At 40.0% G+C, this 27,534-nt stretch overlaps 1 protein-coding gene across 3 annotated transcripts in view; it reads right to left on the bottom strand.

Annotated features, from left to right (window-relative positions):
• ACO1 (aconitase 1) overlaps positions 1-27,534 on the bottom strand; it is a 68,285-nt gene that overhangs the window by 25,464 nt on the left and 15,287 nt on the right. For all 3 annotated transcript variants that reach the window (XR_011649419.1, XM_058301974.2, XM_004482370.5), the window contains exons 2-13: positions 21,507-21,622; positions 20,125-20,293; positions 18,520-18,657; positions 10,386-10,455; positions 10,075-10,258; positions 9,398-9,537; positions 7,450-7,621; positions 5,406-5,506; positions 4,001-4,117; positions 2,732-2,891; positions 1,267-1,402; positions 377-461 (exon numbers count right to left, since the gene is read on the bottom strand). Coding sequence is in view for 2 of the 3 variants with exons in the window: in XM_058301974.2 (XP_058157957.1) it covers positions 377-461; positions 1,267-1,402; positions 2,732-2,891; positions 4,001-4,117; positions 5,406-5,506; positions 7,450-7,621; positions 9,398-9,537; positions 10,075-10,258; positions 10,386-10,455; positions 18,520-18,657; positions 20,125-20,293; positions 21,507-21,603 (1,569 nt within the window). In the remaining variant the exon portion in view is untranslated. The remainder of the gene's footprint in view (positions 1-376; positions 462-1,266; positions 1,403-2,731; positions 2,892-4,000; positions 4,118-5,405; positions 5,507-7,449; positions 7,622-9,397; positions 9,538-10,074; positions 10,259-10,385; positions 10,456-18,519; positions 18,658-20,124; positions 20,294-21,506; positions 21,623-27,534) is intronic.

Genomic DNA, 27,534 nt, shown 5'->3' with positions numbered 1-27,534 from the left:
AAACCAATTTTTAAGTTACCAGGAAAAAACAATTCTGGAGTTCTTTGTAGTAAAAAACCCAGCATCCGTTGGGCACTTACTTGTACACTAGGCACTACACTAAGTGTTTCATGTCCATTTTCATTTTATTCTCACAACTCTATGTGATAGGTGCTATTATCATCTCCATTTTACAGATGTGGAAACTGAGGTACAAGGAGGTACAAAATTAATTTGCCCAAGGTTAAAGGTTAAAAACTAGTAAATTTAGCTTGAGGTCAAAGACCATACTCTTAACCTACTTTCCTGGACTTTTGTGAAATGACCAGTGTCTTTATGACCTATTACATGAAAATTAGCAACAACTTGGAAAATCCACAGGCTCCTCTGAAAGTACCTGTGTGATGGCTTCTACCACGGGTTCCGGTAAGGGCCCACTGTTGCCAATGCAGGTCATGCAGCCATAGCCCACAACATCAAACCTAGATGCCAAAAGAGAAGCACAAGACAATCGACGTTCAGTGAGCCCCTCTGTTGATAACAGCTCCTGCAGAGCACTGATCTAAAGGCAAGAGCAAGGCATTAAATAAGTTTAGTACACGGCTACACCTACAAAGCTTTCATTCTTGGCAGCATTTTAATGAAGCATATCTAAGAAGAATATTATTCCTATTTTTTTACTTATGAAAAAGATAGTGATACTTATATATCATTCATCTTGAATGATCTGGAATTATAGAATGTTGAAATCCACTTAATGTCTCCATTTATTATTTTATTGTATAATCCTGAGGACTTTGAAGGCATGTAACTAAAATCTACATCATCCAAATTAGAAATAATGGGGAAATTAGTGAAACTGTATTTAGCCAACAAATAACTAATTTGCATCAAGGAATTAAGACTGTTTTTAGCTGTGGTAAGTAACTGTTTCCTACCAAAGGGCAGACTCGTTACAGAGCCACTGCTAGCCCAGGGATTCCCATGAAGAGGCAGCCCCTCCAGGAGGGTCCAGCACACACCAAAGCACAGGCTCAAGTTCAGCTCCCTCTAACCCCCTCCACCAGGCGCCACTGTGCGCCTCTGTGTGATGAACCACAACCAGTACGAATGTACAGGAGGGTCTACTCAGTTGGGATTTTAGGGTTTTTAAGGTGACTTCCATCTTAAAAAAGACTATGCAATTAGATGCTCTCAGACAAGCTTAAGCCTGTTATAAGGTGGTAGAGCACCTTATAACAATAAAATACAATGAAAGCAATGGTATAAAAGAAAATTCCTCCTCACCCAAGCTGAGACAGATAAGGCATGACTCCACTTTCTCGTAGATAGTAGGTGACCACACCACTTCCAGGGGACAGGCTCGTTTTGATGTAAGGCTTCACGTTTAGGCCAGCAGCCACAGCTTTCTTAGCTAACAGTCCTGTGACATGGTAAACACAGACAGAGTGTGCTCTAGGTGCCAGGGACAGTTCAGGAAAAAGACTGACTTTTCAATCTGTATTTCCCACCACCACCTGACACAGCCCCCTTCATGCTGGCGCTTCCTGCTATTTCTGCTACCTAGCAGAAATCAAAAGCTTACTGGACCAAAGCTACTTGTACGTACATAGTAAACTCAGTGTCAGTTATAGAAATAAAGGAGATGTGCTTACATTTTTTAAAGAGGTAAACCTAAAACCATTTAGGAACATGTTACCAGAATGAGGCTTTAATTTTTGTACAGAAAATGATCTTTCTAATTATGTTTTATCTGGATTAAAATTATAATTGAAGGGGCCCTTTCTGAAAGTATATCAATTGTGTTCTTTCAGTAGCCTAAAAGTAGAAATCTAACCCACAGATAATTCTCTAAGCAGAAGATTAAGAGCTCCAGGGTCGTTGTGCTTTTGGTAAATACAAATACTGTTACTGTGGGGAGTGGATGCTCAAGTGGTTAAGCACTTGCTTCCCACATACGAGGCCCTGGGTTTGATCCCTAGTACCTCCAAAAAAAACAACAACAAAAAAAAACCTGTTACTGGAACACTGGGTGTTGTCTTAGGGAGTTAACATTTTAGATGGAGGAAATAAAGGAGGAGTCAGGGTGGGGGTATAAAGCCCCAGACAGGGAAGCTTAGGTGGCAACAGATGAAGTCTTGGACAAAGAAGGTTTTCTTTATGCACCTGTGTACTTCATAAAGAGAGAACTGCTGATGTTGGTCTATAGACAGACTCAGGAGAAAATTTTGGGGATGATTACAAATTTGGAATCTAAAGAGACTTTATGTTAGTGAAACCCTGCAGGTAAATATTAACTACTTAACCAGAATTGCATAACAGGTCAGGTGCACTGATTTTTATCAACCAGTGCCCTGTGCCCTGAAGATGGTGCTAAATTCGGCTGTACAAAAACCCTTATCAGGGGTTTTATAGAGAACAAAGTCTGTGAAATGAAACCAGTTTTATATTTCTTCCAAACTCTAAAACAAGATTCTATACTTTGCCATAAATTTAGCATGCTTTCCTCTATTTCTGTATTAATTCCAAAGAGAAAGGATAAAAGAATAAAATGCATTATGTATTCTATTTTAAATACTTTGCTTTGGACACTATTATATAGATATTTCTGGGCTAGTAAACCTCTGTATCTGGAAAAGACAAAGTTCAGAGAACTACAAGCAGAACTTAGTTACGGGTTTGGGTCAATGTCTCAGGAAGATTTCTATTTTCATGGCCGCATGACCTTGGAGATGGATTCAAATGCACTTACCTGCTCCTAACATCACAGAGGGATTACTGGTGTTTGTGCAGCTAGTAATGGCAGCAATTACCACAGAACCATGAGCAAGGGTAAATTCACTATTATTATAGATAAATGTCTTATGGTCATTTTGATGGTCTGGAGCAATCTGGAATCCTTTAAACCCTTGCTATAGGAAGAAAAAATATATATACGTGAGGTCAAAAGTTCTCACCACGGAAGAAGAAAAACATCAAAACTATAATTTTAAAGGCCAATTCTTAAGAAAACATAAATATCTTCGCCAGTAAACATTGGAGTGCTACAAAAAATTAAAATGAAGTTCTCTTTATTCTTTTTTAAATCTTTATGAAAGACAGTCTTAGTTTCTGAATCTTACTCTGGTTGGAAATTTAAGTTACTTCCTTCTCACCTCAAAAATGGAAAAACTACAGATTTAATTCAAAGTTAGTTTATACAGAAATCGATGACATTAGTAAAGTTTAATGGATACAGACTGAGGTTTCTGATTCTCACATGGAAATTTAGGAAAGGTGCCATTTTGGTAAGATTCAACTAATTATGATCACTGATGCAAACGAAGTGCAGTTGAACATTTTATATAATGCTGGTGCCTCAGAGACAAGAGGCATCACACATTTTAATCAATTATTCAGGAAATGTTCATAGAAAATTTACTTCATGCAAGATGTTATGCTAGGTACTTCTGGAATATAAAGGCAATTCTAACACAAATTCTAACTTCAGACTATGGTCCAGTAAGGGAAATCAGTTATGCAAATCATATAAAGCACCAACAATGTAAGGTAGAGAATATTAAAGTCCATCAAAGGGTCTCACATCAAGTGCCATGAAGGTGCAGATGAAGGCAAGACAACTTTCTGCTAAGCAAAGCTGAGGCCACATTGTGGATGAGTTCATATCTGAATTGTGTCTTAAGGAACTGATAGATTAGGACATACAGAGACAAGGAAGAAACATTTAGGCAGGGAATGGCTTCAACAAAAGTGTACTGGCCTGAAAAGCTTGTGTAAGTAGGGTAAACGACGTGGTGAGAATCACGTGGTTAAAAAGGTGGGTAGAAGGGCTGAGCTGGGTTTACAGGTGTCATGTGTTCCAGGGAAGCTGCCTGACCCTCAGGTAATGGGGAGTCAGGAAGGACTTTAGAAGCCCTCCACATTAGGCTTTGGAAAGATGCATCAGCGAGGAGGGTGAAAGGAAGAACCTGGCCTGGGCAGGGGTGGGGAGGACTTCAGCCTGCCTCTTCTAAGACCCTACCTTGGCTCCAAGGCAGCTCTCAAAGTCCTGTTTCATGTCAGATACAGCAACTTTGTCCTGAGGCCTTTTGGGTCCACTGCAGCAAGGCACTACTGTCTTCAAATCTAATTCCACAACCTGTTCACTCAAAAGAAAAGGAACTGTAGAATTCACATTATACCCACAAAGTAGAAACACAGGCCATGCCAGAGAACTTAGAACACCACAAAAATAGAAACAAATAAATGACTGCGTTCACAGGCAAGGAAGCCAAGGTCCACCTTAACACTTCAATGACTGATTTCCCAACATCAAGAAGGGCACTTAAGCAGCCTGGGACATGTAAGAAGACTTGCTACCTCTCAGAAAGACCAGGGTGGAAGATGCAGTTGCCGCCCAGTGGCCTTCATTCATCTATCTTTGTAAAGCAGTTCATGAATTCTTTTTACTGTTAGGTTATACACGGAAATTATACCTAAACCATTGTACTTCTTCTGAGATGATTTGGGAGGGATGCAGGCATTAAGCTGTCAGTGTCAGGAAATGGTCCTAGGTTATTTTATTTTATTTTTAAGATTTATCTACTTTATTTTTTCTTTATTTATTGCCTCCCTCCCCCAGATGGTTCTCTTGTCTGTCTGCTCACCTTCTCCAGGAGGCACTGGAAACCAAACCCGGAACCTCCCACATGAGAGGTGAGTGCCCAATGGCCTAAGCCATATCCGCTCCCCATAGACTGTGGGGTCTGCTGGCTTGTGGCATCTGCTCGTTGCAACAGGGGCAGTGTCTAGCTCATCTTTTTTTAAGGTGGCACTAGGACCCAAACCCAGGACCGTGTCACATGTGGTAGGTGGGAGCCCAAGTGGTTGAGTCACATCCACTTCCCCCTATATAAGTTTAATTGACTACTTCCTTCCCTCAATGTGATATAAAACAAAACAAGGGTCATGGGAAGAAATGCAAAATCAGTTTGTACCCAACAAAATAAAGGCAAATAAGGAAAAAGGAAGAAGGAACCTCTCTTGTCACTGGATAAACAGAAGTAATTGACATGTTCAGTTTCATTTCTTTCCCCATGTAAGATAATAATGGACTTAGCCTTTAAATACTTTTAGTTCCTCTAGTAAAGTCCTCCTTCAACAGTCCTCCACATAAAAGAAGTGACTCAGTAATTCACAAAGGGAAGCACACTTGATTTACAATAATTGGGGCCAGAAGAAAAGTAAGAAGTTAATATTATTTTGTCAATTTGCAATTTCCTTATCCTTTTAATTTTTCAGCCTTTAACACCTTGTTCTCCTGAAATGACTAGGCAGTGATTAATTTCCTACAAGTATACAGCCCCCACCCCCAAGGAATAAACAAACACAAATAAAATTGCAATCTTGAAGAAGAGGAAACATGTTCATTGAAGGCACTCTCATACCTGGGTGAAGTCTGGGTCTTGAGAGGAGTCACTGAAATCTCGAAACATTCCTACAGCCTGCAGATACTTTTTAATATACTTAACTTTTTCTTCATCACGACCTAAATGGGCATTTTAAGGAGTAATAGGTAACATATGTTAATATTTCCTGGTTAAATACTATAAACTAATGCCCCCACCAACAACTGTACAAGTAATATGCACTTCACTTAAACATACACCCCAACAGCTTTGCCGATATTTTAGCTTTCAGGCTAATAAGTTTGACTCTCTAGCTGCTGCTACTGCTGTTTATTGTCATTAACTGACTTGCTGCTCCTACTAAAGTGGCTATACTTTCAGAAGAAGATTCTGATTCTAAGGTAAGCCCCCTCATTTTTTAAGAGGATCTCAAGCCTTCACTAATTGTCCAAGCACACCTATTCATCTGCCTTCAACTGGCCACAAAAACTTAGCGTTCCACATTATTTTTGTTAAAATACTAATCCCCACTGCAAACCATCAATTATGGAGTACTTCCTATCTACCCTGCGCTATGTGCGAATGTTTTAAATCAATTATCTAATTTTTACGACAACTTTATAAGAAAGTACTATTATTATTCTCATTTATAGATGAGGAAATGATGCCTCAAGAAGATTAGATAACTTTTTCATGGAACATAGCCAGTAAATACAGAACCAGGATTCAAATTTGAATTTGATCCCAAAGTCCAAAGTTTCAACTTGCAATGCTATTTCACCAGGGATATAACCCATTAATTCTTCTTGTTTAATTTTTATCAAGATCCTGGTTGTAGGAGATAATACTAATGAAATTCACCCAATGGACATGCAGTCCCCCACTTCTCTGAGTTAAATGAGACTGTGCTAAGAGCTTGATTCTTGCACACACATTAGATCAACATTTTTTGTTCATTTGAACTGAATTGCAAAGGTCATCAGTTTTTTCATGGGCCTCACAAAGACAGCTGTATGAGCTTCATTAAGAGATTTGTCATGAAATCTGTTGTTGAGTCAATGGTTCATGATATCCCATGTCATGCTCTTCATGAAGATGCACAGGAGGAATTTCTCTCAAGTCTCAGTATGAGAAAGGGTTGTACTTTTCTGAAGCAATAGGATTTTTTTTTCAGTTTAATAGATGTTATGAATTTGGCGGCAGATCACTAAGAATTTTAGAATCACATTTACTGGATCCCTTTAGCACTATGAAAACTAATCTTACCTCTAGGGTTTTATTTTTCATTCTCTCTTCCCCAGACTGATTACCTCAACATATTATTCTGTTCTTTTATGTCTACATCTTTTTCACTTCGAATCCTTTAGGTGTATGAGGGAGATATCAATTAATCATTTCCATAGCGGTTATATTCACCAAGGACTCTTTTTAAACCTACTTTTTTGTCATAATCTTCACTACTTCCACAAGATTTTCCTCAGTATAAGGGAAAAGGTTTTACTTATTTGGATTGAGAGTCTCATGAAACATAATCAAGACATGTGTACTGCCCCTATCTTTCCCAGTTTGGCCAGGATAATTGGCCCAGCTCTTACCTTCAATGTCCACTACTCCTGATGTCTCAAAATAAACATTGGACTTTGGAACCCTTTCATGGTAATCACTGGATATGGATGAGGAGGCCTGAGCTTGTATATGATCAGAGCAAATGCATATCAAGGAACTGGTTCACAGCAGGTGCTCTAAGATGGTAGTCACCATCCTTAGGATCACTTGTTTAATGTCATATAACTAGTAACAAAAGATCAGTCTAGAAATAATATATATACTGGCCCAGCTCTTATATATATATAAACCAGTATGAACATCAGGCTTCCGGAGGGCCCAAGCTCTTTCAATCAGCCATACCATCTCTATCTCACATCTCCTAAAACTGTAACAACTATTTTGACTCCACAAAAAAAGAATGTGTAAACCTGACCCAGTGCACTCTGAGGGGCAGAGGCAGAAGGCAGTGCTCCAATGCTCAGCATTCTATGAAACTTTTACAAAGCACTTTCTGCTTTCATGGTTCTGCACCTACCTGTCTGCAACAGGTACTTGATACTAATTTCATCAACTGGGAAAAAGGCAGCAGTTGCTCCATATTCTGGACACATGTTGGCAATTGTAGCTCGGTCAGCAATGGACAGCTGGGCTACTCCTGGCCCAAAGAACTCAACAAATTTGCCTACTACCCCAACCTGGCGGAGGTGCTAAACAACAGAAACAAAATAAAAGTTTGAGACACTTATTAGGTCATATTAAAATGCAGAATCATCACCTTGCAATTCTTATCAATTAGCCTTGTAAAGAAACACAAATAATAAGTTAGCCAAACCTATATTTTGTTACTTTTAAAAATAAAACTTAAAAAATAGTATCAGTTGGGGAGCGGATGTAGCTCAGTGGCTGAGCACCTGCTCTCATTGTACGAGGTCCTGGGTTCAATCTCTGGTACCTCCTTAAAAAAAAAAAAAGTAATGTCAACTAAACGCAATGTGGTACTCTGGACTGGATCCTAGAACAGAAAAGGGACACTACTGAAAAAAAACCTGGTCAATTCTGTGTTTTAGTTAATAAGATTCATACCAATGTCAATTTTTTCATTTTGATAAATATACCAATATACCATGGTTATATAAGAGGCTAATATTAGGGAAAACTGGAAGAAAGGTATATAGATGTGTACTATTTTTATACCAACTTTTTTTGTAAATCAAAAGTTGTCAAAACAAATTTTATTAAGAAAGCAATGTCCACAAAACAAATGATACTAAGACAATGTTTTCAAAATGAGAGACATTCCCTTTCTCTCTCTATTGAAGTCACTGGAAGTTTCTAGACATGTTGAAAATTTAAATAAATTCTTTCAACCTAAATAAACTATTACTTGCACCAGCTGAGTAAGTAAATGGCTTACTTTCCAGGGTATAATGAATCAATTTCCTGAATGCAGGTACAGGTCAAAATGTCCAAAGACTGAGCTTTTCCACATAAGCCATCATCTAGGCCAGCCTCACATGAACCGTGTATGTATACAGATGGGCTTTTTTGGTTATATAGGATTCTGCTAAATTTTGTGGTCAAGTCCTTTATTATTCCACAGTGGAAGGACAGTGTATAGACATCTATAAGCTATAGCAATCAAATAAATCCAATTTTGAATTCCACAAAGATTAAATCAAATAGAAACTTTTTTTTTTTTGCTTTTTATAGTATAGTATCCGCTCGAAAGACTCCAAGCTTGCAAACTACACAATTTGCAAAAATTATGTTTGCGCAAATAAAAATCCGTAACTTTCCCAAGAGTCTTCCAAAATGAAAACTGCCTTATTTTCACAAAGCAAGTGAATCATAAAAAACGACTCTTTCCTACAAGAACTAAAGAAGAGGAAGAAACAAAACACTAATGTTTTCTAGCTTGTAGAAGCATCTGTTACAATAAGGTACACAGAAGAAGTTTAAAAAAAATCAAACAGTATTCATGATACTAATTTTCTATTTACATGAAAAGACAAGCCATGTGGAAAAAATGTAGTAAAAATATAAACACATGCATGGAAATGATTCTCACAACCTCAGAATAGTGACTATTTCTAGAAATAGGGGGTGGTGGCTTTAGCTATGAACAACATATTTTCTTTCTTAAAATATATACATAAAGAGCTCTGAAGCAAATATGGCAAAATGTTAATATATGATTAAATATAATTGGGCCATATGAGTGTCATTTTAGTTTCTGTATATTTGAATTATTTCACAATTTGAAAGAAATTTTAATGATACATGTAGCAATAAAAGAGTAAAGAGAACATAACTGTCTACTACTTAACTAAAGAATACTCCTCTTGTCTTCTTTTAAATCAACATCACACTGTTTCCTAAAATTTCTAGAGCATGTGGAAACCAAGAGAGACTCCATCATGCATTTCTTTCCTTTTTGTCAAAGCAACTTTCCAAGACTACAGAAGAGGCAGCAGATCCGGTACCTTGGTGATGGTGAGCACGATGTCAGTGGATGTTACCAGAGGATGCGGATTCCCCTTCAGCCTGTAGCCAATCACCTGCGGAAGCACCATGCTGATTGGCTGACCCAGCATGACAGCTTCTGCTTCAATACCACCCACACCTGCAATGAATTGCACGGCCAGAATTATTCCTCACAAAATCCCTCAGGCATAAATTCCATGTCATTAACTGGTAATAAGTCCAGTCTCAGTGTTTTAATAGCACAGAGTTGAGTCATGTTTCTAGAAAGAGCAGTTATCTTTTCTCTATTTCCCTGGACAATGTTTTTAACAAGTGTTAATATTTTTTACAAGTACAGTTCTCTCAAACTCCTATATAAGAATCCCTTCAGTGTCACACCAAATGGAGAGTGGGGCTCAGGAGTCTTACCATTTACCAAACATGCCAGGTGAATCTCTTTTATTCAAAACCTCTCTAACCCCTGATTCCAGTGCGTGCAAAACAAACTGAGTACCTATTAGGTGCAAGGCACCTTTCTGAGCACTGGAAATACAGCAGTGAACAGTGCAGACAAAAATAACTCTCTGAATTTCATGGTCATGAACATTTATGCTCCCGGGATGCAAGAGCATCAAAGTCAGTCAAGGTGCATGCCCTGGAATAGCGACATGGAACAGGAACCTGGAAGAACACTCACCCCAACCGAGAACACCCAATCCATCAATCATGGTAGTGTGCGAATCCGTGCCCACGAGGCTGTCTGGGTAATAATATCCATCCTGATCAAATACCACTCTTGCTAAGTACTCCAAATTCACCTGGTGGATGATTCCTGAGCCAGGGGGAATAATCCGCATGTTGCGAAAAGCGTGGGAACCCCACTAGGATTGAACAAAGGAAAGAACACTGTGAATACCTGATACCCTTCTATTCAGCCCGCCTCCTTGGCACCTCTCCCTTACACCCCGCACTAAAGAACTAACCGATGGAACCAAACTCTGCCCATACCTTTAAAAATTCAAATCGTTCTCTATTTCTTTCAAATTCCAGGTCTTGGTTCTTCTGTAAACTGTCTGCCCTGTCAGAGAGAAAAACTAAACGCATAAATTTTATGGCTTAAAATGTCTCTGGTCAACTGTATTGGTGATGAGTAAGCAAAATGGAAACTGCCTCTGCAGGCTTGTTGGGTGGTAGTAGGCAGTCCATCCATGACTATCACAGTGTGGAGAGGGACAGGTAATCAGTAAAAGTGAAAGGAATAGTTATTTGGTTCAAGTAATTCCTACAATGGCTTTAAACGTGATGGGCAGAAAACATTAACTGAATTCAGGTTAAAATGTATCTAGCCATAAAATCTTAGGAACAGACTCAAGGTATCTATGATGACAACAGCAACTTAGCTATTTAAAGAACCCTTGTTTCTGAATCCCTTTCTCACCTAAGACCTTGTTATAACACCTTTCTGAGCTGAGCCATGTCTGGGCTGGCATTTTAATCAGTTCCCGTGGGGTGTCCAGGAACCAATGTGCCATGAGGCATGGTCATTTGCAGCATCACAGTCTCCTATCTCTCACGTCAGGAGTTTCCAAGGAGGATGGTGCCACCCAAGAACATGTGTAGGTCACAGATTATATGCTGAGGTTTATTTACTCAAGGTCATTCAGCCCATCAGGCATGACACTGGCGATAGAGAGCATCAAGAAAGCTTTTCCAGGATTTTTCTAAGCAAGCAGCATTATCCTGAGTCAAGGTAGAAAATGCCTCATTCATAAACTGTTTATCATGGATTTAGGGAACATATAGGAAAGGGTGGAAAAAATTAACAGCTGAGACCCAAAGCAGACTTCCTCAGTTAAGATACTGACATTACTAAAAACCAGTCACTATTTAAAATGTTTCACACATATTTTCTAGTTCAGTCTCCCTAACAACCCCATGAGTTAGGTAAAATCAATACACAGAGAAGTTAAGAAATTTGCTCAGGATCACACAGCTGGTAAGGAGTGGAAGTGAACTTCAAACCCAGCAGCCTGACTCCAGAGCTGCCACATTGCTCCCAGGAGAAACTGAAGCAGTAATGGGGGTGGTGGCGAGAACAGCAGCACCAGCAGCGGTTACAGTACAACATGACACCACAGGCTCCAAGGGCTTTACACCCGCAAACTCATTCAGTCACCAAAACAACCCCTCCTGTCGGTACTACCATTATCCCCAATTTATGGAGGAGGAAGCCGAGGCCCAGAAAGGCGACAGGTAACTTGTCAAGGTCCAGTATTGAGTACACTGTGGAGCCTTACTGGAAGCTGGGTCTGACTGACCCTGGGGCCCACCTTACCCCCTGTGCTCCACCTCCCACTCACTCCCTTCATCAACTACCTACTAAGAGCCTTTCACGTGCCACCTGCTGGGAAAACAAGGGTGCAAAACCAGGAGGTTCCCTGCACACCTGGAGCTCAGAGCCTGGTGAGAGATACAGAGAAGTAACCAGGCAGGTATAAAACAGTGACTGTCAATGCTACGATCGAGAAAGTAGAGCGTCATGGGAGCACACAGAAAGGGCCACCAACTCTAGCAGGGGGTCAGGCATGACTTCCAGAAGGAAATGACACCTGTACAGTCAGAAGGATGAGGGGAGCCAGCCAGATAAAAGTGGGCAGACACTCACTGTGAAGAAAAGGACTGGAAGCACCTCTTATTTACCTTACAAAAAAACAGTTTCTGTTATCACTGACTTTTTCTTTTTCTCCTGATATAAATATTCTATATTCTCGTGAGAAGACTATCAGTTGCTTTAATGAGATCAGTCCCTGAGAGTGCCTTAGAGGAGGGTCCACAAACCTCAGCCATGGGCCAAATCCAGTCCAATGCCTATAATGTTTGACCCTCTCCCTATGAATGAATTTTACATTTTTAAATGGCTGGGGGGGGGGGGAATATGTAACAGACACTATATGGCTGTCAAAAGCTAAAATATTTACTATTGGTCCTTGACAGAAAGTTTGCCACTCCCTGCCTTAGAGAAAATGTCAGTGAATGTGTGTACATGTTAGAGAAAAGCCAAAGGGAGAAAGGGGAGATTCTGGTAAAGCAGAACAAAGCCTGCAACCGGGGCTGACCCCTTCATCAGCAGACCGTCAGGGTGCTCTGGACCAGATGCAGCTATTTCTCGAGGCGCACTCCTCCACCTTTCTGGTCAAGACCCTGAAGGCTCCATCCCTCCAGGGCCCCCCTGTCTCTTTAGGTCCAGGTCCATATTTCCATTAGGGTAGGGTAGGCATCTGGCGTTCACTGGTCAAACCCTAATGTATGACCTTCTTTCCTAAATCTCTTCCTCTTCCCTGTCTGTCCACACATCATCTAACAGCCTCCTCTCCCACCACTTAGCACCTACAGCTATCTAAGCAATTATTCCAGAAATAGCTTCCTAACGGGTTTGCCAGGCCATTCAAACTACTATTTGGCTCTCACCAGAATCAGTTTTCTAAAATACAGATCATCATGCCTCAGCTTGAATCTGCCAATGGCTTCCCATTTTCTAAATAAAGTACCAATTCCTTGCCTTAAAACACAAAGTCCTTTTAGTTTACTTCGGTCTACAGCTACAACTTTCCTATTTAAGTCCTCTTCTGTCCTCCAGACCAGATCCTCAGCTTCAGCCACCCTGTAGCCCCTGCAATCTCTTAAATGTCCCACTTTCCTCAAGCCTTTGCACACTGCTCTCTCTGTGCAGAATGCCTTTCCTAGTGCTTTACTCTTTGGTAAACATCCTACAAATCAAGGACCCAGATCAAGTGACACTCCTTTTACCCCAAGTCAAAATGATCTGACCCTTCTCTGGAGTGACTACACTTGCATTAAAGTTATTAAAGGTACATTTTCATAATGTGCCACTGACCATTATTTTCACTAGACAGCTAAGATTCTTAATCATATGTGGCCCCTATCCTTAGTACCCCCACCTCTTCTTTTCCTACATTTTAGCACTTCTGGACTCCTACATCATCTCTTGTCCTCTTCCCTCCAACACTGAGAAGTCAGAAATGCTTAGGCCGATTTACGATACAGTTATTCCAGGTAGAAATCATGAAAAAAACCCAGCATCTATTATCCTAAACTTGGCTCAATTAGCCTCATTGTAGTTATCTGAATGAGTGAACAGACCTAGAATTCAGGGTTTTCCATCACTCGGAACTTTCCTAAATGGGCCCTAAATTAGCTCTAGTAAGTTTTTAACAAGGTCTCTAAATGTGAATGTCCTCACAGACTAAAGAGGAAATTTCTCCTTAGTTACATACTTTAAATTCAGATTTGGACATGGTTCAGTTTCTGAGAAATACTTTCAGTGGTGTTCCAGAAATTCATAAACCATGTTTACAAAGCAGATAGTTTTCACACTCGTGAAATCTGGTCAGAAATTGTTAGGATATTTTTGTTGGGATAAAAATAGGAAAGGTAGTTTCTGAGACAATTTTATAAAACATTGCAATAAGGTGCTAATTATATTCTCAATTCCTAAAGATGGTGGGAGGCCAACCAGTATTATCCAAACCAGGCAAAGAGCTTAGAATAATTAACTGAGAAAATTTACCATCCCATCACTCTGTGCCAGTTTTTCTAGCTCATTTCTGGAAAGCGAGTTGGAAATAAGCCCACAGCACACAGTTCCATGAGGGTTGAGACATATCACATTTAATTCCTTATAAAAATGAGGAGACCGGGAGGTCAGATTGCAAAACCCAAACCAAGAAATAAAAACAGAACACCCCCAACGAAAACACTTTGAACATAAATGTTCTCTTTAATTATTAAAAAAAACAACAACACAAAAAATGTCTGCTAGATTTGGATATCAATCTGGATCAAAGTTCACTCCAGACTTCTCTGTTTTCACAACAATGTTTTCAGTACTACAGTATAAATGAAAAAAGTCCATAAAAATTGAAACCAGAGATGATGGAAGTCAAGGTCTGAAGAAAAAAGTTACAGTGAACTTGATGATGACCCAGACTCATTAACTGGCTAACAGCCAAGAGCTTTCTGAAATTTGCATCAATAGATTTTAGACATTAAAACAATTAAAATTCTGTCTCCACTAGTACTTTAGCTCTCCATATCAATGAAATGAAGGTGAACTCATCAACACCAATGAGTTTCCAAGAAAGATGAAGTTGGCCATGATTTTGTGAGGCTAATTTATAACTTCTGAAGTGGGTTTTTAGGGAACACCCATATTTTCAAACAGGATAACATTTTGGAGGTATATTTTTAACTCTTCTCTTTAAAACCAAACCATTAAATTGAGCTCATATGAACTAAGGAAAAAAACAACAAAAAATAAAAAAAATAAAAGAGGACGTGTTGTTTAAGGATGGGTTTAGAGTCCAAAGGGAAGGGAAGAGCTGGCAAGAATCCAGTCTGTTTGTTCCAAGAATACAGTCAATTCAGGACACAAAGCAGATTTCTCTTTATCCTGAATTTATCTGGCTTGGATATTGGTATTATTAATTTGAAAATGACCAGTTTCTACATTTCTCTTGAAGTTATATGGAACCCTCTTAAGTCCTCAAGGAAGCAAACAAAGTTGTATGGTTTTTGTTTGGAGTGGTTTATATCATTTTCTTAAATGACTTTTTATTATAAAAACAATTACTTATAATAAAAGTAAATACTGGGAAACAGACTTGGCCCAGTGGTTAGGGCGTCTGTCTACCACATGGGAGGTCCATGGTTCAAACCCCGGGCCTCCTTGACCCATGTGGAGCTGGCCCATGCGCAGTGCTGATGCGCGCAAGGAGTGCCCTGCCATGCAGGGGTGTCCCCCGCGTAGGGGAGCCCCATGCGCAAGGAGTGCACCCGTAAGGAGAGCCGCCCAGCGCGAAAGAAAGTGCAGCCTGCCCAGGAATGGTGCCGCCCATACTTCCCATGCCGCTGACGACAACAGAAGCGGACAAAAGAAACGAGATGCAGCAAATAGACACGGAGAACAGACAACAGACAACCCAGGGGAGGGAGGTGGATATAGAAATTTTTAAGGTTCTTAATATACATTGTTTTCATCATTTCTAATTTACAGTGCTATCAGCAGTATATAAAAGTGCCTCCTCCATGCCACCTTTATAATTGTTTATTATTAACAATTAGATAATTGTTTATTATCTAATCTTAATTATTTTGATAAGAGAAAATGGTATCAAATCATACTTCTAGCTTAAGATACTAGTCTCCTAACAGTATCAGATTTGCATTCCTTGTATCCAAACACATACTATGTAATTTTGCAGTTATTTCTACAAAAGATGGAGTATACCTCCCCACTTCTTGACTTTGGGATCAACCACATGACTTGCTTTGGCCAATAGCATTGTGAACTGAAGTGAGCCAGGCCTTACAAAATAATGCATGTTTCCTCTTGCCCTCTTGTGATCACCCGATTGTTGCTTTCTCCTTCAGCCTGGACTCCCAAATGAATCTAAGCGGAATGGAGGTACCCCAGCTGCCCTGCAGACATGCATGCAGTGCAGCATGAAGCAGTCAACTTAGCCACTGCAGCATGAAGAGTACTGCCCAACTGTGCTCAGCCTAGCTCAGCTGACCTCGCAATCAACTTGTAGATGCATAAGACACAGATTATTTTTGACTGTCACTGAGATATTGGCATTATTTGTTATAGAGCAATAGCTTATTGATACATCTACCTTTACACAGAACTCTTTAGATTTTGGCTGGTACAAATGCTGCCTTTTGGATGGACATAGGGTAGTTTCTTCTTACCTCATTCCCATCTGTCTATTGTCATACAAAAGGCAAAAGCTAGTGTTTTTTTTCCCGTCTCAATTTTAATGTCATCAGTGCTTCTTCCAGGCCCTACTAACTCTGAGTGCTTCACTTGCAAATTCTGAATCTTTTCTAATGCCTTTTTGGTGTATCTTAACAGGGTTTGCAGAACACATAACAAGGTTCAATATCCTGATCCTATTTTAAACAAAAGATACTTCCCTTGATCCAACACTTCCAATCTAAAGCAAAGTCTTTTGGAGAATGAGATTTAGGGATAAAAGTTCATTAAAATAAGCCAAGTCCATTACTACTCAACTCTTAATCTCACAGGATTTAGACTGTCATCTCTTCAATGCGTTAGGATTACATATGCGATATATGTTTTGTTTAAGAAGTCCTTACTTTTCTATTTATTTATTTATTTTTGTTTTTAACTTTTTTTTGGAAATAATTTCAAACTTACAAGATAGTTACAACAATGATACAAACCCCATACAGAGAACTCAGATAAGAAGTATATACTTTTAAAGTTTGTTAAGAGGTCTGGCCTAAATTGCTAGTTTTAAACTTTTCTTTATCTACTTCAGCCAGCCAGCTTCTCCTGGGGGAATTCATCAAAAACCTTCATTGGAGTTCCCACCTGCCCTAAGGAATGTGGCATTGCCCAGCTCCACAGTCATGTGAGCCAATTCTTATAAAAATCACATATTTACATTGTACACACACACACATACACACACACTTTCTGTTGGTTTTGTTTCCCTAGAGAAACCTAACAAATATAGATTTTGGTACTAGGAGTAGTTCTTGAGAAACAGAATCTTAAGGATGAAATTTCTGAGGTGGTTCTTGGGTTTTTGGAACTCGTTCTCTAACCTGATTATATTCAAAGGCACTAATGACTCTACTTCCAACAATCAATCCTGGGTTCGGTTCCTGCTGCCTCCTATAGAAGATGAGCAGACAATGAGCAGACAGATGAGGGAGCCATCCTGGGGGGAGGGGGAAAGGGAATAAGAATAAATAAGTGTGTGTGTACGTATACACATACACATGTACATATATATATGATAGTCCATGGCTTGAGTTGGCAATAGAGACAGGCAAAATATCACCACTATGAATATGGCTATTCAAATGCTTAGAAGAGGAAAGGCTCTGAGTAAGAGTGTTTTTGACGACTTAACAGTTTTTTTGAGTAAAAAATATCATGATGTTGGCTAGTTGTTCCTAAATATGCTGGACAAGCTTAAGCCTTCAACTTAAGTGCCTCATGAAGGATGTGGAAGTTTCTACGTGTACCTTGAAAGAAAAGCTTATTTCCTGTAGCCACAGACTTGATATTTCTGATAATCAGACCCAGAGTTTCATTGTGCAACTGGCTGAATTACAACATAAACTGAATTCCCAACCTTGCAGGGTGTCTAATCTTAAAGTAAGGGCATTGATTGGAAAGGACTGTGATCCTGAAAATTGGAATGGGGATATATCAGCGATAATAAACAGTGGGACAGGGCAGAAGCCCTAGATTGTGCTGAATTTTGCCAGATAAACCTATAATGGTCTGTCCTGAGGAATCAGCAACCCCACCTCCTGTCTGCAATGAGGAACTAGCCACACAATCTTCAATCTGCCCTCATTAACAATCAACTGAGAGAATTTTCATCCAATCAGTCCAAGGCATTAAAAGAAGAAAAGATTTCAGCAGTTAGCCAGATTCTTTTGAGGAATTAATTAAAAAACTTCACTAGAGTTCCCAGCTTATGGCCTGCCCTATGGAATATGGACTTGCCATTTCCACAGTCACATGAGCCAATATATATTATATATATATCACATATTTTCTATTGGTTCTGTTTCCCAGAGAACCCTGACTGATACAGGTGCTTAATGAGAGAATTTAAACTCTCCTTGACAGATAATAGATAGACTTTTGGCAGGATTTTGGCAGGAAGAAAGGATATTCAAAGCATTAGAAGAAGGAACAATTGAAAAGAATGGCACAGGCATAATGGCAACCCATATGGAGAGGCAGAGATATCCAATGCAGTTATTTGGGATCCAACATGGAATAAGGCTCAAAGCAGGGGAAAAAAAACACTTTTTAAAAAAGCCAAATACACAGTTGCATTCATAAGCTCTCATGGCAGAACTTCATGTGTGTACTTCTCAAGCAGACTTTAAGCTGCATTTAGACACAGACTGCTCTCACTCAAGAAAAAGCTGAAAAAAATTTTACCCCCAAAAATATCTTCACTGGAAAAATCTAGAGTAAGTTTAGTTTTGCTGAATATGCATTTTTAAAGATTTTATTCTTTTATTTAACTATATACACATATAAAAAAGATTTATTTTAATCTCTCACCTTCTGTTGAAATCAACCTGGACTGAATGATCAATTACAAGATCAGCAGGACACACAGGGTTTATTTTCTCTGGATCTCCTCCTAACTTTTTTACAGCATCACGCATTGCAGCAAAATCAACCACAGCTGGCACACCCCTAAGAAAAGAGAATTAAGCAGAAAGTTTGTCTTTTAAACACACATGATGAATTTTTCAGCTTTTGCCTCTATTGACAATTGTGGCAATGTGAGAATCTCATTAGATGAACTAACAATGGGTGGCTGAGAAAAGTGAAAGCTTTTAAATCACATTTCCTTGAGCAGAAGTCACATAGGCAGTCAGTACTATTACTGAATGGTATCTTTTTTTCTTGAAGATGTATTTTACTTATTTCTCTCCCCTTCCCGTCTTGTCTGCTCTCTGTGTCCATTCACTGTCTGTTCTTCTGCGTCGGCTTGCATTGTCAGGCAGCACTGGGAAACAGCATCTCTTTTTTGTTACGTTGTCTTGCTCCATCACCTTTCTGTGTGCACAGCACCACTCTTGGGTGGGCTGTGCTTTTTTCTCACGGGGAGCACTCCTTGCATGTGGGGCACCCCTACACAGGGGTGCCCCTGCATGGCATGGCACTCCTTGTGCATGGCAGCACTGAGCATGGGCCAGCTTATACCACACAGGTCAGGAGGCCCTGGGTATCGAACCCTGGATTCTCCATATGGTAGGCAGATGCTCTATCAGTTGAGTCACATCTGCTTCCCTGAATGGTATCTTCATATGCACTTTATCACTGTATTTAACAATGGGACTATGGTATAAAGAAAACTATGAAAAAGCTGGCACTTAACAACTCTAGAAACTTTACTGATGTGACCATTTTCCATTCATGTGGTGAGTTGACAAAAACCTGGAGAAGACATTCAGGTCACATCTTCAACTTCAGACCAAAATTAAAGGAATAGATGTAATTCAGAAAAGTAACCTGTGAATCAAATTTATGTTAAGTGAACCCTTAGAGTATAAAATTTGAATGATCTTTCTCTAGAAAAATAAAATGTGATCTCTAGCAGGAATAAAATGACATCATATAAAAATGGAAAGGTAGATAATGTCTCAAATCAGAGGCAGTGATGGAGAGGATCCCTGGGAATAGCAGAATGTAATAGAGGCTTAACAGTAACAGGTGAGACCATGTTAAGTACGTATTTCCCCTCCGCAGACACCAGACAGCAGAAGTGTTCCAAGGACACCTGCCTGATACATGGTTTCATAGTGCTGAGATGGGGGGGGAGAAAAGAGTTCACATAGCTCCACTGTATGCTACTGTGTTCACCTTTTCCTGGATACACAGGAGTAGGATACTCCAGACCAAGGACAATGACCCTTGCTATTGGAAAAGGCTAGAGGAGTATAAATTTCAGTTTGCCTGAGCTAACTGTGGCTTGCTCCTGCTGCCTCAGGGTAACCACCTCCTTTCACTTTCAAAAGTGTCCAGATATTGGATGACAATTTACATAGTCACTCTGGTTATTTAAAACCAAAAACCAACCAAACAAAAAAAACACCCTTCTTTAAAGGGACTCTGTGACAAGGGAGGCAGAGGAGAGTGAAGTGATATTACACTCACGTAAAGTCCTGCAGGATGACACGAGCAGGCTTAAATGGTACTTCTATGTTCTTATGCTGCATGGCATTCCAATTCATGATATTCTCAATGTCATTTTTCTTCACCAAAAACTCATCACAGCTCCGAATGGCTGCCTCCAAAAGCACTCTGATAGAAAATGGTAAGCATCCTACGAGTAAAGGAGAAAGCATAATGAAATGGACAAAATCCATAAGATACCTTATCAAATAAAAGCTTTCTTTAAAACAAATCTCTATATAAACTTGGAATAAAATCAATCTTCCAACAGGGAAAGTAGGTCAAATTTAAAGTGATCTATATTTTAAAATATACTGACATTGAATGGGTTTAAGAGATGTTCAATCTAGCCCAGCACCTAGGCAAAAACAGAATATTCCAGTTAATTCTTTCATATTAAATGGCTGCCTTGCCTTGGATTCTAAAACAGCAAGTTTCCCTAAAGTCTTCATGCTTTACTATGAAAAATATCAGCCTAAATTTTTACTGTATTATATTAGCAAACACACACAAATCCTAATATTTCTTATGAAAAACGAATGTAAGAAATGAAAAAATAACATCTTTACAATTATAATAATTAAGACCAAGGTGTAGGCATGTGTATCTTTCAAAGGAAATAAAACCCTAAACACGATGTAGTATGGCCACTGGTAATGGATGGGCAGTCTTTCCAGGGTAAAACAACGGTTAACTCCTAAGAAAAACTATTTCATTTTTATTTATAAAATAAAATTCCGATCATAATACATGAAAATTATTCACCAGTATTATCTGGAAAAGACAAGGTGCAAAGGTAGACAAAGAATAGGATTTGGAGCCAAAAGATCTGTGTTCTTATCTGCTTCTGTTATACACATACCTGTCACCTGAGCATGTTATTGACCCTCTCTGGGTCTCAGCTTCCTCAGATACCTTACGTTTTATAAATAAGACCCATAGGATTGTTTTATAGAGAGACTGTAACACACATATATGTATACAAATAATATGATATTAGGTACAAACAAACACATTATATATCAGACTGTTATATAAATGTTACATGTACAAGATACAATTATATAATTATACCTGGAATAATATTATCATCTACTTAAAAGTGAGCAATGTAAGAAAGGTATGTTATGTGTGAAAATGTGTGTTTGCATCCTTAATCTGAGAATATTTAACCATTCTTTAGCATAGCTCAAAAACCAGGTCTCGTGGTTTTTTAAGTCTGTGCTCAGTCTTCAAATAAATAATGTTGCTTTTCTGTTCCCCCTTCCAACTCTCCTAGAGACTGATTAATTACATAGCTTAATTACTATGCAAATAAAATTCCAATTGCTATCAGAGGCAATAATAGTACATAATGCACCTACCATATCTTGGGTCTTCTAATTTATTCAAATTGAAGAATTTCTTTCCTGGTTGGGCAGGATCCAGTGGCTCGACAATGTGTGTGAATGGGTTGCTCATGATTACTGATGGATTATCCCTGAAAAGGAAAGAGGAAACTTAATTCTTCCTTCAAAGTTGGACCTCATTTATGCTGATGAGCGTTTGCCTTCTTTAATGAGGATGGTGTACATTCACTCAAATCAAAGGAGGGGGAGGCAGAGATAGACGAACATAAGAATTACATTCTTAGCAAATGAAACAGGCCTCTGTAAAGCATTGTGAAAGCTTGCACTCTTGCCTCTGAAGAGAGCATAAAACCCCACCTCTTTTGTTTCATTTCTATAACTTCCCAACATTCTTCCACTGATAAGATACAGGAAGAAGAGAAATAAAGGATGTGTTTCATGATAAATCTTGAATATCTGAACAAACCTCTGAGTGGACTCACCTTACTTGGCAGGAAGTAAGAAATCCACAGCCGGTAATTTTACACAATGATATAAAATTTTAACTTTGGCAGTGGGACTGGAGAACAGCCGTCTCTGGTACCACCCTGTGAGTTTCCTGTTTTAACAGTCTCAGTGGCAGGTTTAATAAACTTGAACATCTTAGTTAGAAGTCTTCTCGATTCATTTCTGCGTATAGTGGCAATAGGGTGTTGGTATCAGGGAATCTTTAAAGTATGCTTTGGTGGAATAAAGGCCCGAAGTCCTTAGATATATTTCCAGGGGACCATTGACCCAGGCTCTGGGCAAGACTTTTCATGTATCCTTTTATTAGTAACAGATTATATGTGGTACATGAAGGAGGAGACTATTCCTGGCCTTCACCACACAGAGAAAGAGCAATTTCCAAAAAACTATATGACCTAGAGCAAAACTGCTCTAGGGGACAGGAGGTCAGAGGCTTGTTTTCTGGTCCTCCCTTGCCGGCAAAATCCTTAAATCAATCCACTCCCCAATCTTCTTGATTGTAAGGTAAGAAGAGTAACATTTGCCTGCTTAGTCCCAGGGTTTTTATGAATAATATTTAAACATTCAACACACTTATGGGATGGCATATGGTATGATCAATATATGATTTAAAGTGAAAATAAGCACTGTGTATAGGAAACTACTGTTTACTGGGGTAAAAAGTTACAAGCCTGCCTTATCTCTATCAACATGTTCTTTTCATTAAGGACACAAAAAGGGTGGATAAAACTAGAAGTCAGGACTTTTAGTTTTCATCATATTCTTTAGTATGGTTTGCATTTTTAACTGTGTACGCATATGATTAAAAAAAAAAAAAGCTAGTTGAAAAGAAAAAGATATTTGTACTTTGTCCAAAGTCCAGTTCTAGGTAGTTCTGGGGAGAGGCAGCCCCTGCCTTCCTGGAGTTAACAGTGCAGGATGTGAGAGGACAAGCCAGACACAGGCAGCTGGCACAAGAGGGTGCAGAAAACTAGCAAAGCTGTCTGCTAAGCTCCTCTTTGTTAGGAATTACTTCTCTTTTGGTATTTTTTGGCAGGAGTTGCCATCTGATGGGGGACGAAGAAGGTATCCTGATCCAGTCTGGGCCAAATTCCTTCCCTAGGAATTTTGGAAATGACACTAAGGAAAGTTTAGCAAGGGATCCTGGAACATACATCAGCTGTGTTTATAAAAGCATGTACCCTAGACCATCTGCATTATAATTACCTGGGGAACTTGTTAAAAATACAGATTCCTGAGCCTCACGTGTAGACTGCTGAATCAGAATAGATGGGGATGGGGCAGGAGTCACCATCTTTATTAACTTCCAAGGCAATACTAACACGTTTATTATTATTTTTTTAAAGATTTATTTCTCTCCCCTTCCGCCCCCCCGCCCCCCAGTTGTCTGCTCTCTGTGTCCATTCGCCGTGTGTACTTCTGTGACCGCTTCTGTCCTTATCAGCGACACCAGGAATCTGTGTTTCTTTTTGTTGTGTCATCTTGTTGTGTCTGCTCTCCGTGTGTGCAGCGCCATTCCTGGGCAGGCTGCACTTTCTTTCACACTGGGTGGCTCTCCTTACGGGGCATACTCCTTGTGTGTGGGGCAGGGCACTCCTTGTACGAATCAGCACTGCGCATGGGCCAGCTCCATACAGGTCAAGGAGGCCTGGGGTTTGAACCGCCGACCTCCCATGTGGTAGGCAGACGCCCTATCCATTGGGCCAAGTCGGCTTCCCCACATGTTCAATTTGAGAACCACTGCTGGACCCTGTGGCATGCCAAGTGAGGAGCTCACACTTAACTCTGGAAGTAGAAATGGAAGGTTTATGATAAAGGGAGGGACCTGTTCTAAAGTGGGAGTCTCAACCAAAACACCTCTTGAGACTCCAGAAGGGACTCTACACAAAGGCAGCAGGCTAGAAGGGGCCAGGTGGACAGCTGCCAACAGGGATGCTGTCCATGTTGCCAGATAATCCAATCATTCAAGTAGGCTGGTAATCTGGATTTTTATATGAATTCTCTTGATTTATAAATGTTGGCAATTAATTTAATTTTGCTAAACTATTTACTGTGTGGGTCTGCAGGATAATGGCCAACCCAACACAGCTGAGGTTCTATCTGAGCTGTGTTCTAAGTTCCAATGGCAGATGTGTCAGACCAGATGGTGGTGACTGAGTAACCAGAGAGAGGAAATCCAGTTAGGAAACTACAAAGACGATGGAGGTGACAGGGAACCTGGGTGGCAAGTGGATGGCAGTGGTTGAAATGGAAAAGTAGGAGTGGGTGGAAGAAAAGCTGAAGAGGGAAAAGTTAGAGAAAATGGCTGCTGAGTGAATGGGGAATAATCAGGGGGGAGAAGCAATAAAATTTCATTGCAGGTGTAGATGGCTGGAAGATGTCAGGACTGCTTTGGGAAGGAAGACTGGCTTAAGTTTTTGAGGTGGCTGTGTTTAGAAGATGAAGTGTCACACAAAGGCAAGAATTTGCTATTAATTCCCACTAAATCAGAAGCAAATCAGGATGAATCTATTGAGGAACACTGAAAAGAAATATGCTAACTTATTTGTAGGATAAGTTTACAAATCTGTGGGCTCAGAAAATAAGATGACACTTTCACTGACTGGAATTCTGAAAAGAATGTACATTTTAAAAGGCAATAATGTCACTCTTCTATGCTTTATCACCCATGCTACTGCCCCTAGAGTTAACTTTTCCATCCTGAATAGTAGCAACTGCCAACAATAAAACTACTGTATTGTCTGCCTGGAAAATGGATGAACATAACAGTTGTTTTGACAAAGACTATGGGATGTTTCAGAATCTCAGCAGCGAGGGGAGGTGATGGGACACCCTCGTAGAACTGGGCAAGTTGGGTCATTCTCCTCTTCAAAAGGCTCAAGTCTCTGAATCATTCCTGTCTCTGCTGTCACATCCTAAAGGAGCCAGGTGCCCCAAGTTTGCCAAAATTTTATGGTTTACTCAATTGCCAAGATACACTTGTGTTTGCCATCATACAATGGAGGCCAAATGACTCAATTTACTCTGTAGCTTACAAATGGCCTGGGCACAGCATGGAAGCCTCGCATGGTTCTTGCTGGTCCCACTACCCTAAAAAGCCAGGTGGTATTTCAGGATGGAATGAGTGCTCAATACAGCTCTTACAGAAAATCGCTTAAGCAAAGCACTCCACCATCTGCCTTCCTTTTTCCTTAGAAACTAGACAATTGTCTAGTTTCATTATATTAATGAAATCAATTCTACTTGCAGAAGTTAGGGGAGGAGATGAGCCCGTTACTTCTTATTAAGTACCAGCGTATGCCAAGTGTTTCATACCATCTTCTCTAATCCAGACACCATCCCGTAAATAAAACCTATCATTATTCCTTTCTTACAACTGAGGAAACTAGCTCAGAGGGACAGAAAACCTTGTCCAAGGGCGTACATCCAGTAAGAGGCAGAACTAGGTTCTGAACTCCAGCTCTTTCCACCCACCACACCACCTTTCAAGATACAATGACTCCTGCCCTGAAAGCGATGCTGGCTGGAGACTAAAACCATCCCAAGAGAGATGAGCCAGCAGAAGCTCAAGGGCCTGGGAAATCCTCCCAACAAGACCAGTTCTTAAACCCTGGAGCTGGCTCTACTTCATTCCAGAGGTCACCCACACCTCAGCCTGAGCCAGGCATTGTCACACATCCCTTTTCCAACCTTTACCAAGCCACAGGTCAGTAGGAGTAACAGCAGCCATGTTTTGGCAACCAAACAATAGTTTTGCTTGGAAGTTTGGGAAACAGCCCCTCCATACAACCTGAAGGGCCCTGGAAATTGGAGGCTCTCCAAGGGTTATTTCCCTCTCATGTCTCCTCAAAGGAGTCTTCAGTGGCACAGTAACCCCAAGAAGACCAAAACACCCAGTTCCAAGGAAGTTGAGGGGAAAGATCTTCCCCTCGGGAACCAGTCCAGAACCAGAGGAAAATCCAAGAATGCTTCCTAGGTCTGACTTAACCCTAGCCAGAATTCCACCCCATTCCCAACTCTCAAGTATTATTGCTGGCCCTGCAGACCCCAAAACTACCTCAAGATCTGGGGTTTCTTCTAGGAACCCCACCAACTGGCCAGGGAGCCCTGCCTACTTCTCATATCCACATAAAGCATAGATCCATTGTTTTGATCTCCTAACCCTACTCTGTTTGTCCTGCCTCTTTTCTGTTTTATCTAATCCTCATTCAGTACTTAGAGGGGGATGAACAAACATAGAGAGTAAATGTGGACTTTCTGAAAGGGGGTGGAGTGTTAAGGTAGTTTTTATCTTTTTTGGAAAAGGGAAGGGTTAGCATACATAGCAATATATTTGAGTTGCTGCCTTCCCTGTTCTACAGAATGAGATGATATTGCATGGAGGCAGAGGAAAAAGGAAGGGGGTGGGAAGGAATTTAAACAGTGAGGTTGGGGCAATCATCCAGAACCTTTCTTCCTTCCTGAACACTTGCTTTCAGAATGCTTACGACTGCTGAACATTTGCCCCTGGCCACTGAACCAAGTAAGGCATGAATAGTTATAATGAAGAAATTTAAAAAAAGACATCTACACTGTGTCTGAAACCCTTCTCTACACTTAGCTCACATTCTGCACATCTAGATAACTATTTCAGTAGAAAAACAATGTCTTTCAACTTTCCAAACCATCCGTCCTGAAATACCAGCTGAGTGACATGTACAATATCGTGATCCCCACTGGTACATTTGTGTGTGCACCTGGGCGACGGAGAGTGTTTGAACACCAGATTTTTAAGGTAAATTGCTAAAAAATACTGAATATTAAGCAGAGGTAGGCGGATCTAAGGTAAGACATTTAACGAATGAGTTGTGCTCCTGGTGAAAAGGTGGGGGATTCCAAGCAGGGATTCCTCCCTAACCACTTAGCTGCCCATTGACCTTTGGCCTCAATTTAGGATGAATTGAAGAAGACTTCCCCATCACCACACCTCCTTTAGGGACACCTTGACCTTATATGCCACCTTGGCAGTGAGAATCAGAGAACCTTGTGCTTTGTGTAAGAACCCCAGAGACCATGTAGCACTCCCTTGCTGGGGAAACAGAAGCCTTGAAAAGAAAGTGACATACCTGGAAACACACAACCTATTAGTGGTAGAACTGGGAAGAAAATAGACTGATATTCTCTCCAATGAAATGCAAATTTCCCATAGGGGGAAAAAAATTCCTCTTAGATAAAGTTTAAAAAAAGGACTATTTAGGCACTTTGGTGAATTTAGTGCTATAATCTTTTACTGAGCCTCCCACATGGTTCAGAATTCCAGAAAACTGATTTACAGCTAAACTTTGGAAAACAACTCATGGTTAAGTTTTTGATGGTCTGCCCTGAGTGACATGTTAATTCAAAGAGAAGCAGAGGAGTAAGTAAGAGTAAATCAAATTTACTGATTTAAATATAAAATATACAATTCTTTACTCAGGTTCAACATAAGAAATATGAGCAAAGACTCACATTAAGTGATATAAGTGAAATAAAAGGTTGTAGAATAATATATATGTTA

This window comes from Dasypus novemcinctus, chromosome 8 (assembly GCF_030445035.2).
Source record: "Dasypus novemcinctus isolate mDasNov1 chromosome 8, mDasNov1.1.hap2, whole genome shotgun sequence".
In the NCBI taxonomy this organism is placed as follows: Eukaryota; Metazoa; Chordata; class Mammalia; order Cingulata; family Dasypodidae; genus Dasypus; species Dasypus novemcinctus.
Note: the sequence above shows the minus strand (reverse complement) of the source record. Positions and strands in the feature narration are given on the sequence as shown.